At 39.5% G+C, this 14,669-nt stretch overlaps 1 protein-coding gene and 1 non-coding gene across 2 annotated transcripts; one reads left to right on the top strand and one right to left on the bottom strand.

The window, feature by feature from the left end:
- Nucleotides 1–1,837: 1,837 nt before the first annotated feature.
- C9H5orf15 (chromosome 9 C5orf15 homolog) lies at nucleotides 1,838–14,115 on the top strand. Its single transcript, XM_061151303.1, has 3 exons — nucleotides 1,838–2,015; nucleotides 9,979–10,505; nucleotides 12,650–14,115. The coding sequence occupies exons 1-3, from the start codon at nucleotides 1,877–1,879 to the stop codon at nucleotides 12,779–12,781; spliced, it is 798 nt and encodes a 265-aa protein (XP_061007286.1). The 5' UTR covers nucleotides 1,838–1,876; the 3' UTR covers nucleotides 12,782–14,115.
- Nucleotides 5,561–5,667, bottom strand: LOC133062958 (U6 spliceosomal RNA). Its single transcript, XR_009694277.1, has one exon. It is a non-coding gene; the product is annotated as a U6 spliceosomal RNA (small nuclear RNA).
- Nucleotides 14,116–14,669: the final 554 nt, after the last annotated feature.

The following is a 14,669-nucleotide window of genomic DNA, read 5'->3' as shown; positions in this document are numbered from 1 at the left end:
CACACTCAAAGGCAGGGGATCATATAAAGGTATGGATCACTGGGGATGATCCATATATATTTAAAAATAACTTGTGGACTTCAAGCATTTACAAAACATCAACAGAATAGTAACTCTGCATGTGTATTACTCACCTTCACAGAATGTAAACTTTTTTCCTATTCAGTGATAAATGGATAAAAAATGATAAAAAATAAAAAAAAATGATAAAAGGCAGAATTCCTTTTTATGGGTGTTTGAAAGTGGCAATTCCAAACAGGTATCAGATTTACTTTTAGCAAACTGGTCACCCCAAACCTGCTGGCTTCAGTATTTGTCATATTTTATCAGGTTCATAAAGACCTGCAGCTATTTCAAAGAGAACTTTGTTAAATGTGTTCAGAGACTGTGGTACATAAAGCTTGTTGGGTACATCCAGTTAGATGCTAGGTACAGTAATGGTACTTTGAAAGGTACAAAGGGCTCTCTGAGGGAATATTTTCCATTTATATATTGTCTGTTGCATGCAGCATGTCAGAATATTGTGCAAAATGCCCTGAAACCTTCATGATACACCAGTAGGAGAATTGAAACAATCTAGTATGGGGACAAACGAACAAAGGGGACAAAAAAAGAGGACTGAAGGTATGTTTGTTACAGGAAAAAGGCCTGATTAAGCCTGAATCTCCCAACATGCAGACGCTAGAATTAAGACTTATTTGTAAAACTGAGTGATGGTTTTTGTACTCAGAGGGAAAGCTCTGGGGGAACTTGGGAGGACTCTGAACCCTGGCTACCCTGAAGTTTTGCAATAAGGGCACCATTCAGTCTGTTTGGGCTTGTGGCTGGCTTGGGGAAATGAATAGATGAATGACCTTTTAGTTTTCTTAACAACACAGAGTTTGTGTGTTTCTGAGCGGTCACCAGGGCCAGATAAATGTTAAGGGAAACCAGATTCAGGAGAACACAGGCCCTTCTCTCCTCAGAGAGGCAGCTCAACTGTATATGGGGGAGAGGAGCAAGCTTCTAAGGGAATCATGGAGACCAGAGTGGAGAAGCTGTGGGGTAAAATAAATGTCTTGTTTCATGACATGATTTTCCTGCAAATCAATCAAATTTAATTTTATGACCTGAAGCCTATATACATTTATTAAGAAAACATTCACAGAACACACAGACCACAGCATTGTGGCTGGGGCCTTAAGGGAACTTCCTGGAAGCTTCTAAATTTGCATTTTCATATACTGGGGGTTTTAAGTTACAGGATTTAAAAATAGAAGCTTACTCCTCTTTCCTAGCTCACTTCTCTGCTTTTCCTTCATAATACCTTTACCATTATATATAGTATATATTTTACACTATAGTCTGCCTCACAGGAAAAGAAATTCCTCAAAGGTGGGAGTTTCTTTCAGTGCTGTATACTGAAACATGGAGAGGTGCTAAGTATTTGTTGAAGTAATAAATGATTATGGGGAAAGGTAAAAAATAAAACATTAACCTAAAATTCCACCACCCATTCTTTATGTTTCCTTTGCTTTTGGGAGGGGAGGGCAGTTATTTCTCTTTTGGGATCACTCTACTACGAAGTTAAATACTTCAAAAAATGTTCTAAAACAATTAGCTGTATAGTAGCCCGTCAAGTGGGAGGGAGAGGCTCGCTCTGACCCTCTTCACACCTTACAAATTACATCCTTAGTTTGCAGCCGACTTTAACGTGCTCCCCCTTGTCCCAAATCCCGCTGTGCCTCTCCTTCGTTCTCGTTTCGAGAGCGCCAGTCCTGGCCGTGGCGTCATCACGCTGAGTCGCAAACGCCTACGGACGCCGCGATGCTTTACGTAGTGTCTGACGTCACGACGCAGAGCCTAGCAACCGCGCAGGCTCGTAGCCGAGACCGTTATGGCTGCCGCCGCCCGGGGGAGGATGCGCGGCGCCGAGCAAGCAAATCTGCCGCCCAGGCCAGGTGTCCAGGTCCCCGGAGGGCTGGCGCGGCCGCTGGTCCTGGCTCTCCTGCTTGCATCCGCCATCATGCCCAGCGGTAAAGGGGGCGCGGCTGCAGGGCGGGCGCGGGAAGACGGGGCGGGCCCCGGCGCGGAACCCCAAGACGGGCCCGACCAGGGAACGGGCGATTCCGAGTGTCCGGAGCAGGTGGCGGTGTCTAGAGGGACAGGGTCTCTACAGCCCTGGAGAGGCTGTCTGAAGGTCTGTGGCGAGGGAGGCTGTCTGAAGGGGTCTGTGAAGGTAGGGTCTTTGAGAGGCCTCAGAAGTGGGCTTGAAAGCTCCGGGGACCCGGGGAGCGAGTGTGTAGATGGGCGGGGAGGGCTGAGTGGCCGTGCAGTCTAGAGAGTCTTGAAGAATGGTTTGCCACAGAGAATGGCGGTGATGCGGTCTCCAAAATTCCTTGGAGGCGTGGAGTAAAAAAACAAAACAAAAAGACACAAAAAACGCACAACTGTAAGAGCTGAGAGTTGAGTTTATTCAATGTCTTACTAAAGGTTGTACCGGGCGGAGCCAGCTTTTCAGTTCTGGGAAACTGGTCGAAGAGGTCAAGGGAGGAGCCAGAATATGTATGATTTTTTTTTTTTTTTTTTTTTGCTGGGACATGTAGTCGAACATCAGAAGATTATTGCTAATAACAACAGATCTGAAGGTTATAATTTTAGTACTTTCTCTGTTTGGGAAGAGACAGGAATCTGGGGTTATTGAAGTTTTTCCTTAAAGAGGCATTTCCTTAGATAGGACCCGTATATCCAAGGCAGAATACTTCATCCTGCTTTTCTCTATCCTGAATTCCCCTCAGGCCCACTGTGATGGGCACTTGCAGTGGCTAATGGCTTGATTGTTGTGGCGCTGGAATGTCACACAACCTTCTTTTTTTTTTCCTTTTTCTTTATAGAGAAGGGAGTTAGGAGGGTCTAGAAGAGAGGACAGCGGGGACAGGTGCTGAGGAGATTAGAAGGTGTGGTATCCAGAGGTAGTCCCAAGGTCAGGGGTGGGTGCCCGGGGGTTTAGCTGGGCCAAGGGACGGTGAGATCAACCGTAAAGAGGAAGGTTGGGTAGGGGCAGTGACTGGACTGAGCTGATGGCATATTTGGGAGAGCAAAAGGGAAAAAGAACTGTCTTTGAGTACTGTTACATCTCAGGACTGGGAGGTTCTGGTGCTTGGTAAAGAGCCAGAATGCTAGAGTGTTGGGCTTCTGAGGGGCTTGGGAGGAGGACAGGAGTTCTGGGACAAGTGAGATTCCTTGTAAACGTAGTCCCCCTCTTGTGTCCCTCTGTGTCCTAGATAGCCCTGCTTCATTTTGATGGATCTGTAGGATTTAAGTGTTTCTTTTTTAGTTTTTTGAGTCATGATTGACATATTAGTTTCAGGTGTACTGCATAATAATTTGATGTTTGTATACATTAAGTCTGGTTGCCATCCAGCACCCTGCATCGTTAACAATTTTTTTTCTTATGGAGAGGACTTTGAAGATTTGCTTTCTTAGCAACTTTCCAGTATGCAGTATTATTAATTATGGTCACCATGCTGTACATTGCATCTACACGACTTATTTAATTTATAACTGGAAGCTTGTATCTTTTGATTCCCTTCACCTCCATTCTCTCCCCCTGCCTCCCCCACCATTTTGTTTTCTGTATCTATGAGTTTAGCTTTTTGTTTTGTTTTTTAAATGCCACATGTAAATTAAATCATGATATTTGTCTTTCTCTTACTGACCTATTGCACGTTAGTGTAATGCCCTGAATATCTCCTCATGTTGTTGCAGATGGCAAGATTCCATTCTCTTATGTCTGAATGATAATTCATCCTGTGTATATACCTCAATCTCTTTATCCATTCCTTGATCCATGGGCTCCTTGGTTGTTTCTGTGTCCTGGCTATTTTAAATAATGCTACATGATTAGGTATTCCTTTTCTTAGAAATGTTACATTGTTAATCAAGTATCGAAGGCCTTATTGAGAAATGAAACCTGTAAACTGTGTTCTGAGACTTGGGAGGAACAAATGCACTAATAAGAATTTATAATGCTTTTAAGCAGTATCCTGTGTAGTAGCTCCTTTTTATTTTCAGGCCAAGGCACAATCGTTCTTATGCCTAAATCTTTTCTGAGTTCAGATGAAAAACAGTATGAGTGGGATAGTGTTCACTTAAGTTGCCAGCGAGGCTGTCTAGCCGTACATTCCTCTGCTACAGTGCTGTGGTTACTTACTTGGGTTTCCCCAGAAGCACTGAGGGTGTGTGGACCACCCTCCCAGAAGTGTTTGTAAGTCTGGGGAAGGACTGTGGTCCATTTTCCCAAGGTCCTTTCATAGCTAGTAAATAAGGGGGATTTCTCTTGCTGATGCAAGTATTCCTGTTCCTAAAGTATTTAAGTAGCATGGTTGTTTTGGTCATTTAATCATCTAAGAAAAAACTGACATATAAACATTTATATTTCTTGCTGGAATACTTAAGATATATGGTTTGGGGGTATATGTAGCTGTTAACTATAGTTTCAGAAACAACTTTTTAAGACATGGTTGAAAATCTTCTGACATGTGCTTTTAATAGGGAGGCAGGTCCTTGCAGTACAGTGTAGCATGTGTAGAACTTTGGCTAATACAGATGTTCTTTGTAAGTGTGCCTTAGGGTAGAGTGATTTCAAAGTAGTTACTCTTGTCAGAAGAAAATGAAAGTCCAGCTAGAACATATTGAATTTCAAACTTCAAGTAACCATAGAACGTTAGAAAGTTGCCATATCAGTTTTATTTAAACTTGTTCCATGTTAAGTTTCTTAAACTTTCAGTGCTTGGGTGTATTCTTGGCAATCTCTGAGACTTTTTTTAGTTTTACGTGTTATGAATTAAAAAAAACTAATGTAAGCATTATTTTGGATTACGGGATACTCACTATAAGACCAAGTCTGCCATGCTATTTCAAAAATGCCTACTTTCTACATTCTGCCATCATATTGCTCCCAGATGTTGCCTTAATTTATTTAATATGTAATGTATTTAATTTTTAAGGCATTGTTTCTCAGAATTCAATGTGTGAATGAATTCTCAGAGAAATATTGATACGTTGTAAGCAGGTTTTAAAAAAGGGACCAGCAGAAGAGAAATTAAAAACTTTTAATTTTTAAAAAGTTAACTTTTAACTAGAGAGGTAATATCAAATAGGGAAGGGTAGAGATGGAACATACATTTAGAAATCTAAGTTATATACATATATATATATATAAACTTGAACAAGTAAATCTGTGAAGTCAGAGTTACTGCTTTGTTCTCAATACATGTCATAGCTGACTGAATCAGCCTCTTTTCTTTGAAGGAGTGGTGGTCCAGAAGGTTGATCTAATTTACACCAAATGTTTCAGATGTATTCCTAGTTTGTTTTCTTGAATGTAATGTCTAGTGTTTTTTATTGTTTGGATGCACTGCAAGGCATGCAAGATCTTAGTTTCCCAACCAGGGTTCAAACCCATGCCCACTGCAGTGGAAGCACAGAATCTTAACCATTGGAACACCAGGGAAGTCCTACTAATTTCCACATTTTTACTCCTTGAACAGTATTTATTAACTCCTGTTTTTTTTTTTTTTTTAATATGGAACGCTTCACGAATTTGCGTGTCATCCTTGCGCAGGGGCCATGCTAATCTTCTCTGTATCATTCCAATTTTAGTATATGTGCTGCTGAAGCAAGCACTTAACTCTCCTCCTGTCTGGAGCTTTCCTGGTGGACTCCTGCTTGATGCTAGGTATCAGAGTTACAACAAATAGGGTGATGTTGGAGATACCCTTAGAAGAGTGAGTGGGGTTTTACCTGGCTAAGAACTAAGAGAAAGGCTTTGGAGAGGGTGTGGTAGGTACAGAAACACTACTTGGGAAGCAGTGTAGGATTTGTGGTGAGAGTTGGGTCAAGAGCATATTCAGTGTTTATTGAGTGCCTGCTATCTGTTAAGTAGGCAGTGGGGATAGAATAGTTTGGAAGATTAGTAAGAGGTAATAGCGTTGAGATAATGGGGACCAGGTCATATAGGAGCTTATACGCTATTATAAAGGCTTTGAATTTCACTTTTGAGAGAAATGGAGAGCTACTAGGTGGTTTTAAGCAGAGCAGTAACATCATCTAATATAAGGTTTTACAGGGTGACTCTCGCAGTTATGTTGAGAGTGGACACTGGGGATTATGGTAGAAGCAGGCAGATTATTTAGAAGACTACTATAATAATCTAGGTGAGATGATGATGACTTGGATTAGGCAGTAGCAATGGAGAGGTGAAAACTCTTCAAATTCTTCATATATTTTGAAGGTAGGGTAACAGATCGGATGTGGGGTGTTAAAATAATGACTGCAAGGCTTTAGGTTTGAACAACAGAAAAATGGAGTTGTCATAACTGAGAAGGAGACTATAGATAGAACAGGGTTTTTATTTTGTTGTTGTTTCTTTGTCTTCTCTTTTTGGGGTGGGGAGTAAAAATTCATGTCTTTGACCTTTTCATCTTGCAATAATTGTAAATTCACTTGCAGTTGTAAATACAGAAATTCTGTGTACCCTTTACCTAGTTTTTCTCAGTGATAGTATCCCGCAAAACTGTAGGACAATACCACAACCAGACACTGATATTGATACAGTCAAGATAACACAGAGCATTTCCATCACCATAAGGATTTTTTCTGTGGCTCTTTAAAAAGTCACCCTCACTTTTTCCCTATCCCTATTCCCTCCTGGATTCCTGGCAACCACTAATATTTTTTATTTCTATAATCTTATCATTTTGTGAATGCGATGTATAGAATCATATAATACGTAGCTGTTGGGAGTTGGCTGGTTTTACCTAGTATTATTCTTGGGAGAGTCATCTAAATTGTTTCATGTATTAATAGTTTGTTCCTTTTTATTGCTGAGTAATGTTCCTTGGTATGGATGTGTACTACCCTTTGTTTACCCATTCATCTATTGAAGAACATCTGAGTTTCCAGTTTTTGGCTATTATGAATAAGGCTGCTATAAACATTTATGCAAAGATTTTTATGTGAACATAAGTTTTCATTTCTCTAGGATAAATGCCCAAGACTGTAACTTCTGGGTCATGTGGTAGTTGCACATTTAGTTTAAGAAATTACCAAACTGTTTTCTGAAATGGTTGTCACATGTTACATAACCACAGCAACATGTGAGTGATCTTGTTACCCTGCATCCTTGCCAATATTTGACATGGTCATTATTTTTTATTTTAGCCATTCTGATAGGTGTATGGTGATATCTCATTGAGATTTAATTTGCATTTCGCTAATGGTTAACATCTTTTCATGTGCTTATTTGCCATCTGTATACTCTTTTTGGTGAAATGTCTCTTTATGTCTTTTGCCCATGTTCTAATTGGATTGTTTGCTTTTTCACTTTTGAGTTGTCATAATTCTTCATGTATTCTGGATGTTAGTCCTTTGTTGGGTATGGGGCTTACAGATACTTCTTCCGCTTGGTAGCTTGTCTTTTCTTCCTCACAAAAGTCTTTTAGGGAACAAAAGTTTTAAAATTTCGACAGAATCCAATTTATGAATTTTTCCTTTTATGTATTGTGTTTTTGGTATCAGGTCTAAGAATTTATCTAGGCCAAGATTCTGAAGATTTTTTTGGAGGTCTTTTTCTAAAATCTGTGTAGTTTTAAAAAAAAATTATTATTATTTTAATTAATTTATTTAAACTTTGGTAGTGTTGGGTCTTCGTTGCTGTGTGAGGGCTTTCTCTAATTGTGGTGTGTGGGCTTCTCTTGTTGTGGACCACAGGCTCTAGGCCTATGGGCTTAGTAGTTGCGGCACGTGGGCTTAGTTGCTCCACAGAACGTGGGATCTTCCTGGACCAGGGCTCGAACCCATGTCCCCTGCATTGGGAGCGGATTCTTATCCAGTATACCACCAGGGAAGCCCCTAAAATCTGTGTAGTTTTACATTTAAATTTGTGATCCAGTTTTTAGTAAATTCTTGCGAAAGGTGTGAGACTTATGCCAAGGTTCATTTAACTTGTTAATATGTTAGATTACATTGATTTTTGAGTATTGAGGCGGTCTTGCATCTCTGTAATAAACCTTACTAATCACGGAGTATCATTTTATATATTGCTGATTTCTTTTTTTTTTGGCTGTTCTATGTGATTTGCGGTATCTCAGTTCCCCAGCCAGGGATTGAACCTGGGCAGTGAAAGCTTGGAATCCTAACCACTAGGTCACCAGGGAACTTTATATTGCTGGTTTCTATTTGTTAATATTTTGTTAAGAATTTTTGCATTTCTGTTCATGAAAGATACCAATCTGTAATTTTCTTTTTCTGTAGTGTCTTTGATTTTGGTTTCAGGAGCTTCATAAAAGGAATCGTGAAGTGTTCCCTCTGCAGGTCTCTGGAGGAGGTTGTATAGAATTGGTGTTAACTCTTCATTAAACATTTGGTAGAATTCTCCAGTGAAATTTTCCAGTGAATTCTCCATTCTCACGTGGGCTGGGATATTTAATTTTGGGGAGTTTTAAAATTAAGAATTCAGTTTCTTTAATAGTTCAAGGGCTGTTCAAATTACGTATTTCATATGGGGTAAATTGTGGTGCTTTGTGTTTTTAAGATTCTGGTCTTAAACTTTCTCTTTTAGTTGCTTTTTATGACATTGCTCTGACAGGGGAGGTGGGGGTTGGTGCACATTACTTGCAGTTAGAGCTAGAAATCTAGGGTCTCTACTTGATCTGTGTTGATGCCTTAAGGACAGTGGTGGTCCTGGTAGTTCTGGGCAGAGGTGGGAGTTTTGGCTCCTCTTGTGGTCTGCACTGACATATTGGTGGGGACAGCCTCGTTACTGCTGGGCTATGACTAAAGTCTTGACTGTCTGCTAGGCCTCCTCTGACACATCCTATTATGGAGGGGAAGGGGCACCTCATTGCAGCTTGGTCAGGGTGGTAGTCTAGGTTCCCCACTTGCTCTTTGCTGCTGTAAGTGTGAGTGGAGAGTGGTGCTGTTTGTTTGGAGAGAGTAAGAGCAGTCGTCCAAAAGTTCTCTTTCTTGCTAGGCTGCCTCTCTCCTGATCTTCTGGCGAGAGAGCAGGCTTTTTTGGGGGCCCATTTTGTCCATACTCCTGGGTGTTTCCAGGTTACTGGATTCTTCAGCTCCAAGTCTGGAATACATGAGGTAAAAAGAAAATTCAGGATAGTCAACTCTGGGTGGTTTCTCAGGTCCTGAGGTCTCTGATCGCTCTGCCTTATTCTTTCCACCTTTCACAATTGAGTTATGTTATTTTATATGTAATATAGTTTTATTTGTTTTTAGTGGGAAGAATAGGGAAAAATACATTTACTCCATCTTCCTGGCAGTGAAAGTCAGAATTTCATTTTGAGCATGTTAATTTGAATGACAAATCTAAGTGGACATGTCGGGTAGACAGTTGGACTCATGAGCCCAGAGTTCTGGTAGTTTGTGGACCTTCTCTTTTGAGGGCTTCGTTTTTCTCAGAGAAGTCAGGAAGTTATATTAGCCTTTGAAAATGAGGACAACAGAAAAGGTTTTAGAAGTTTGAGGACAGAGGAAACTGAATGGTCTAGAAGGGTGAACAGACTAGGAAAATACAGAATAATTGCTGACAGCATAACATGTACATCTGGGGGTGTTGCATTTAAAATGAAATAAAAAAGTGAAAAATAGAAAATGAAATATTCATCAGATAATAGTTGCCTTGCCAGATAGTAAGAACTTAAGCATCATAAGAGACCTGTTGCATTTTATAGCCTTCCTCCATAAGAAAAAGAAAGAATAGAGAGGGATCTGACTTTAGGTCACACTGGCAAAGTCCACACAGAGCTTGTGCCCTCTGTTTTAATTTCACAAAGGTTGGATTTCAGTACCCGTTCTCTATCCTAGCTGCAGAACAGAAAGGTGACTGATCCTAGCTTAGTGAAAAATATAGGTGTATTTCCTTCTAGCGTGGTGGAGATAAATATGGAGATTTCAGTGTAACATTTCTTTCTTTACTTATTTTAGTTCTATCACAGACTGATTCATGGAGCCAGCCTGTACTCAAGTCAGATGTTTCTACTCCAAATACGAATGCTTTAACAAAGGAGAACCAAACCACACCTTCTACTTCCCGAATCAGCACCACTCTCACTCCCACAACTAGCACAGAAAAAAGTGGAGCGGCGTCCGTGGCCCCTCGCCCCTCGCCTACTACTGCTCTGTTCCAAGAGGAAGTTGATAACAATGAAGATCCTAGCATAGAGGAGGAGGATCTTCTCACACTGAACAGTTCTCCGTCCACTGCCAAAGACACTCTGGACAACGGGGATTATGGAGAACCAGACTATGACTGGACCACCAGCCCCCGGGATGATGAGTCCAGTGAAGCCTTGGAAGAAAACAGGGGCTACATGGAAATTGAACAGTCAGAGAGACCTTTTAAAACCCCACCCTCAAATATAGAAGAGGAAGATAGCCATTTCTTTTTCCACCTTATTATTTTTGCTTTTTGTATTGCTATTGTTTATATTACATATCACAACAAAAGGAAGGTAAGTTTGGGATTTTTTCACCCCCTCTAGTTGCCCTCTATTATCTCAGTCATACTTCTTATTAATGCTTTTGCTTATTCAGAGGTTTTTTTTCCTCTTTTAATCAGGTTTCAGTTGATGGTAAAATATTGTGATGTCTCATCAGCTTATATGTCTGTGTGTATTTTAACAAATGACAGAATGCTTTACTACATGTGAGTGAGTGAGTGAAAGTTGCTCAGTCATGTCTGTCTCTTTGCAACCCCTTGGACTATACAGTCCATGAAATTCTGTAGGCCAGAATACTGGAGTGGGTAGCCTTTCCCTTCTCCAGGGATGGAACCCAGGTCTCCCACATTGCAGGTGGATTCTTTACCATTTGAACCACAAGGGAAGTCCAAAAATACTGGAGTGGGTAGCCTATCCCTTCTCCAGTGGATCTTCTCAACCCAGGAATTGAACCAGGGTCTCCTGAATTGCAGGTGGATTCTTTACCAACTGAGCTATCAGGGAATTCCACTAAATGTGCTTCTAAAAAAGAAGCCAATTGATTTTGAGCAAAACCAAAGCCCGATGATTTTTTTTAAAAGGTTTTATGTCTTAATTTAGCATCGCTACTTCATTGGGCAACCCACTCCAGTATCCTTGCCTGGAAAATCTCATGGACAGAGGAGCCTGGTGGGCTGCAGTCCATGGGGTCGCAAAGAGTCAGGCACGACTGAGCGACTAACAACAACAACAAACAACTTCTTTGGGAGTACTTGTGGAGAGAGATGTTAATTTAGGACTTCTAATTTATTTACATTGAACTTAATGATATTTTGATATCTTTTTCCCCTGGTTGTTAAAGTATTAGATGTCTTTTTTAGGGACACAGAAAAATGTAGAAAAGAAAGTGTAAGCTACTACCCAAAGCTGAGCATTATTAACATTTTGGTATATTTCTGGCCTGTAAATGTGTGTATAATTCAGATATATATGTGTATGCTAATAATTTTTAAATTAACTTGATTTCGTATAGAGTTTTATATCTTGCCTTTTACCTAACAAATCAGCGTTTTTCATATCATTAATTTTCTTTAAAAACATGATTTAATAGCTACATAATTTAACTATTTTCCTGTTGAGTATTTAGATTGTTTTCAGTTTTTGATCCAGAAATAGTAATATGATGAACATTGCTGTACTGAAATTGGTTTGTTGGATGACATGAGGCAGAGGAGGCATAAATAGGACTGTATGGATAACTTGGTGTGAGGGTTCATCAGGGTGCTCTGCAGTCCCTGAGCTAAATAGTTAAACTTTAAATACTAAAGGGCAATCAAACACAGTGTCCTTTTTAATACTTACTGGTCAGGAAATCTCAGTTCTTGACTTTGTTGTAACTTGCTTTCTGATTCCTAGCACCCACTTCCCCTTTAGGACGTTGATTTTCTTACCTGCAAAATGATGCAAAGGTAATTTCAGAATGCCTTCCAGCTTAGAGAATCAGTGATTCCAGTATCTCATTTTTGGTTTTGAGTTGGTTTATTTGTGGTTAAGTGGTCTCTCACTAGCTCTGTAAGTATTTGTAAGTGGATGAAATTTTGAATGACAGTTATGTTTTATTCCAGTGTTCAGTGTTGGACCATCTCTATTATAAACACCTAAAGAAAGAAAGTGAAGTTGCTCAGTCATGTCTGACTCTGCGACCCCATGGACTGTAGCCTACCAGGCTTCTCTGTCCTTGGGATTTTCCAGGCAGGAGTACTGGAGTGGGTTGCCATTTCCTTTTCCAGGGGATCTTTCCGACCCAGGGATTGAACCTGGGTCTCCCACGTTGTAGGCAGATGCTTTACCCTCTGAGCCACCAGGGAAGCCCTGAGGGCCTAAACACCTGAGGGACTTGTTAAACAGGTAGGTTCCTGGGCTCCACTACTGTCTATTAGCTCATCTCTGAAGAGGGAGGCCAGGAATCAGTCTGTAGCAGGGACTTCTATATATATTAAAATTTAAAAAGCACTGTTTCAGCTTATTTACAAGATGGAAAACAAAATAGCACTTTTGTTGTTGACATTTTACTTTTGTATTTGGGAACCTAGGAGACAGATATTTCAGTTATAAAAACTTTTAGCGTGTCCTCTATTTTCTCTTTTGAATATATGATTTATTTTGTTTTATTCCAGATTTTCCTTCTGGTTCAAAGCAGGAAATGGCGTGATGGTTTTTGTTCCAAAACAGTGGAATATCATCGTCTCGACCAGAATGTTAATGAAGCAATGCCTTCTCTGAAGATTACCAATGATTATATATTTTAAAGCACTGTGATTTGCATTTGCTTATTATGTAATTTTATTTGCTTGACTTTTTATATGATATTGTGCAGATGTTTGCCATTGGCAGTTCATACTTAAATGAGAGGTAGGCCTCTCTTTATTTTGCCTTGGTGCTTTGGAAATTAAGTATCATGAACAAGGAGTATATACTTTTTTATCTACATTTTTAGAGGTGAATTCAATCAGGTGTCCAAAATGTGGAGCTACGCATTATCTGTTAGTTTTTTGTTGTTTTAGATTTCTTTATTGTACTTCTTCTGGAAGTGTTAGTAATGCTACTTTTAAAAAATCCCACACTTACAATTAAATTCTAACACATCTGATACTGCTGACTCAGATTCTCTTTCTGCCATCCAAATACTGTTTATTAAGCACACATTTCTTTGTGCTGTCAAACTGTAATCTACAAGGATATATGTAATAATGCTATACATATAAGTAACATTTTTTTCTTCCAGGAAAATTGCTTTGGGTATTTTTGGATAATTTATGTATAATTTATTATTACTCATTCTGACCACGATTTTAAGTAGCACATTAATAAATGTGTCTAGAAATTCTGGCAATAGAGACTCTGCAGTTTGCAGTGGACGTAAATAAAATGTTATAGATAGCTTTTTTGGTTTCAATTACTGAATTAAATTTAGAGGTAGAAATTGTCGTGAAATATTAAATACACGTACAATTGCTTTTACTTAGCAATTGATTGTAGCACGGGTTCCTCCAAGCTTTCAAGCAAGGGGCAGAGTTTAAAATTATATCATATTTGTTCACTTGCTTATTTTTTATAGTAAGTTTGAATGAATTTTAGGAGACATTGTAATTTAAATAATATTGTATCTAGGTCTTTCAAATTAAAATTATACCTGTTTGTATACATAAAGGCTGTATATGTACACTGACTCTCCCTTTGTTTTGTTTCTTCTTTTTTAATAGCAACTGGAAATTACTTATTATATTTAATTTGACTTGTCTTTCTATCATAAGGAGTTGATCAGTATGTAAATATGTGATTTGAAACATGGTTGACTTACAGGTGTCACAACAACTTTTTAGAAAACACAACCCCTAATATATGTAAAACACCACTCACAAAACCCAGGTGAGCTAGTGGGCATGTGGTTTGTGTAGAGATGGAAGAGGCAGGGTCGTCCATCATTTCTCTAGGGTGGACAGTTTACTGTTACAGTAAGGAAGGGAGGCACAGTGGAAGTACACCTGAACTGTTATTGCAGTAATTTTTTTCATATCTGAAATTGTATTATTTAATATTTTGAATAAGATTTTAAAAAATAAATGGCAAAGATATAAATTCATGATTTTATGAGTGTGTTTCATTTTAATGGTGTGTCCTTCACTGGGTGGTGATAGATGGGTAGTGTATGTCTGGGAGGAAAAAAAAGAAAATGTATTAGCTTTTGTTCCTTTTAGCACTGGGACTCTGCTTCTGTGAATTCCACATACATTTCTAGATCCTACTTTAGATCTAGTTTATGGCTATGTACTGTGGTTTATTGATAACCATAGCAAAGTAGGATTGCAAAGGAAAGTAAAGCAGCTGCACTTCTGGCAGCCTGCCTTCCTGGTTATCTTCCTGTTGAAGCCTCTCCCATGCTGGAGGATTGTCCCCCTCAGCGGATCTGGGGTTCTTCGGCGCCTCCTGATGGCACAGTCTTTGCTGCCCGTGTCCCAGTGCTGCAATCAAATAGCCTCTGACTTGGAGCATCAGATTGTACATTGAACCAAAATGCTTCCAGTGTCTTACAAAGGCACCCAAGTGACTGGTCTGTGAGTCTGTATAGAATTCAGACACACATGTGTATGTTAACAATTTTTAAATGAATTTGACTTCATATTGTTTTGCATCTTG

The sequence above is a fragment of the Dama dama genome, chromosome 9 (genome assembly GCF_033118175.1).
Source record: "Dama dama isolate Ldn47 chromosome 9, ASM3311817v1, whole genome shotgun sequence".
NCBI lineage: Eukaryota > Metazoa > Chordata > Mammalia > Artiodactyla > Cervidae > Dama > Dama dama.
Note: the sequence above shows the minus strand (reverse complement) of the source record. Positions and strands in the feature narration are given on the sequence as shown.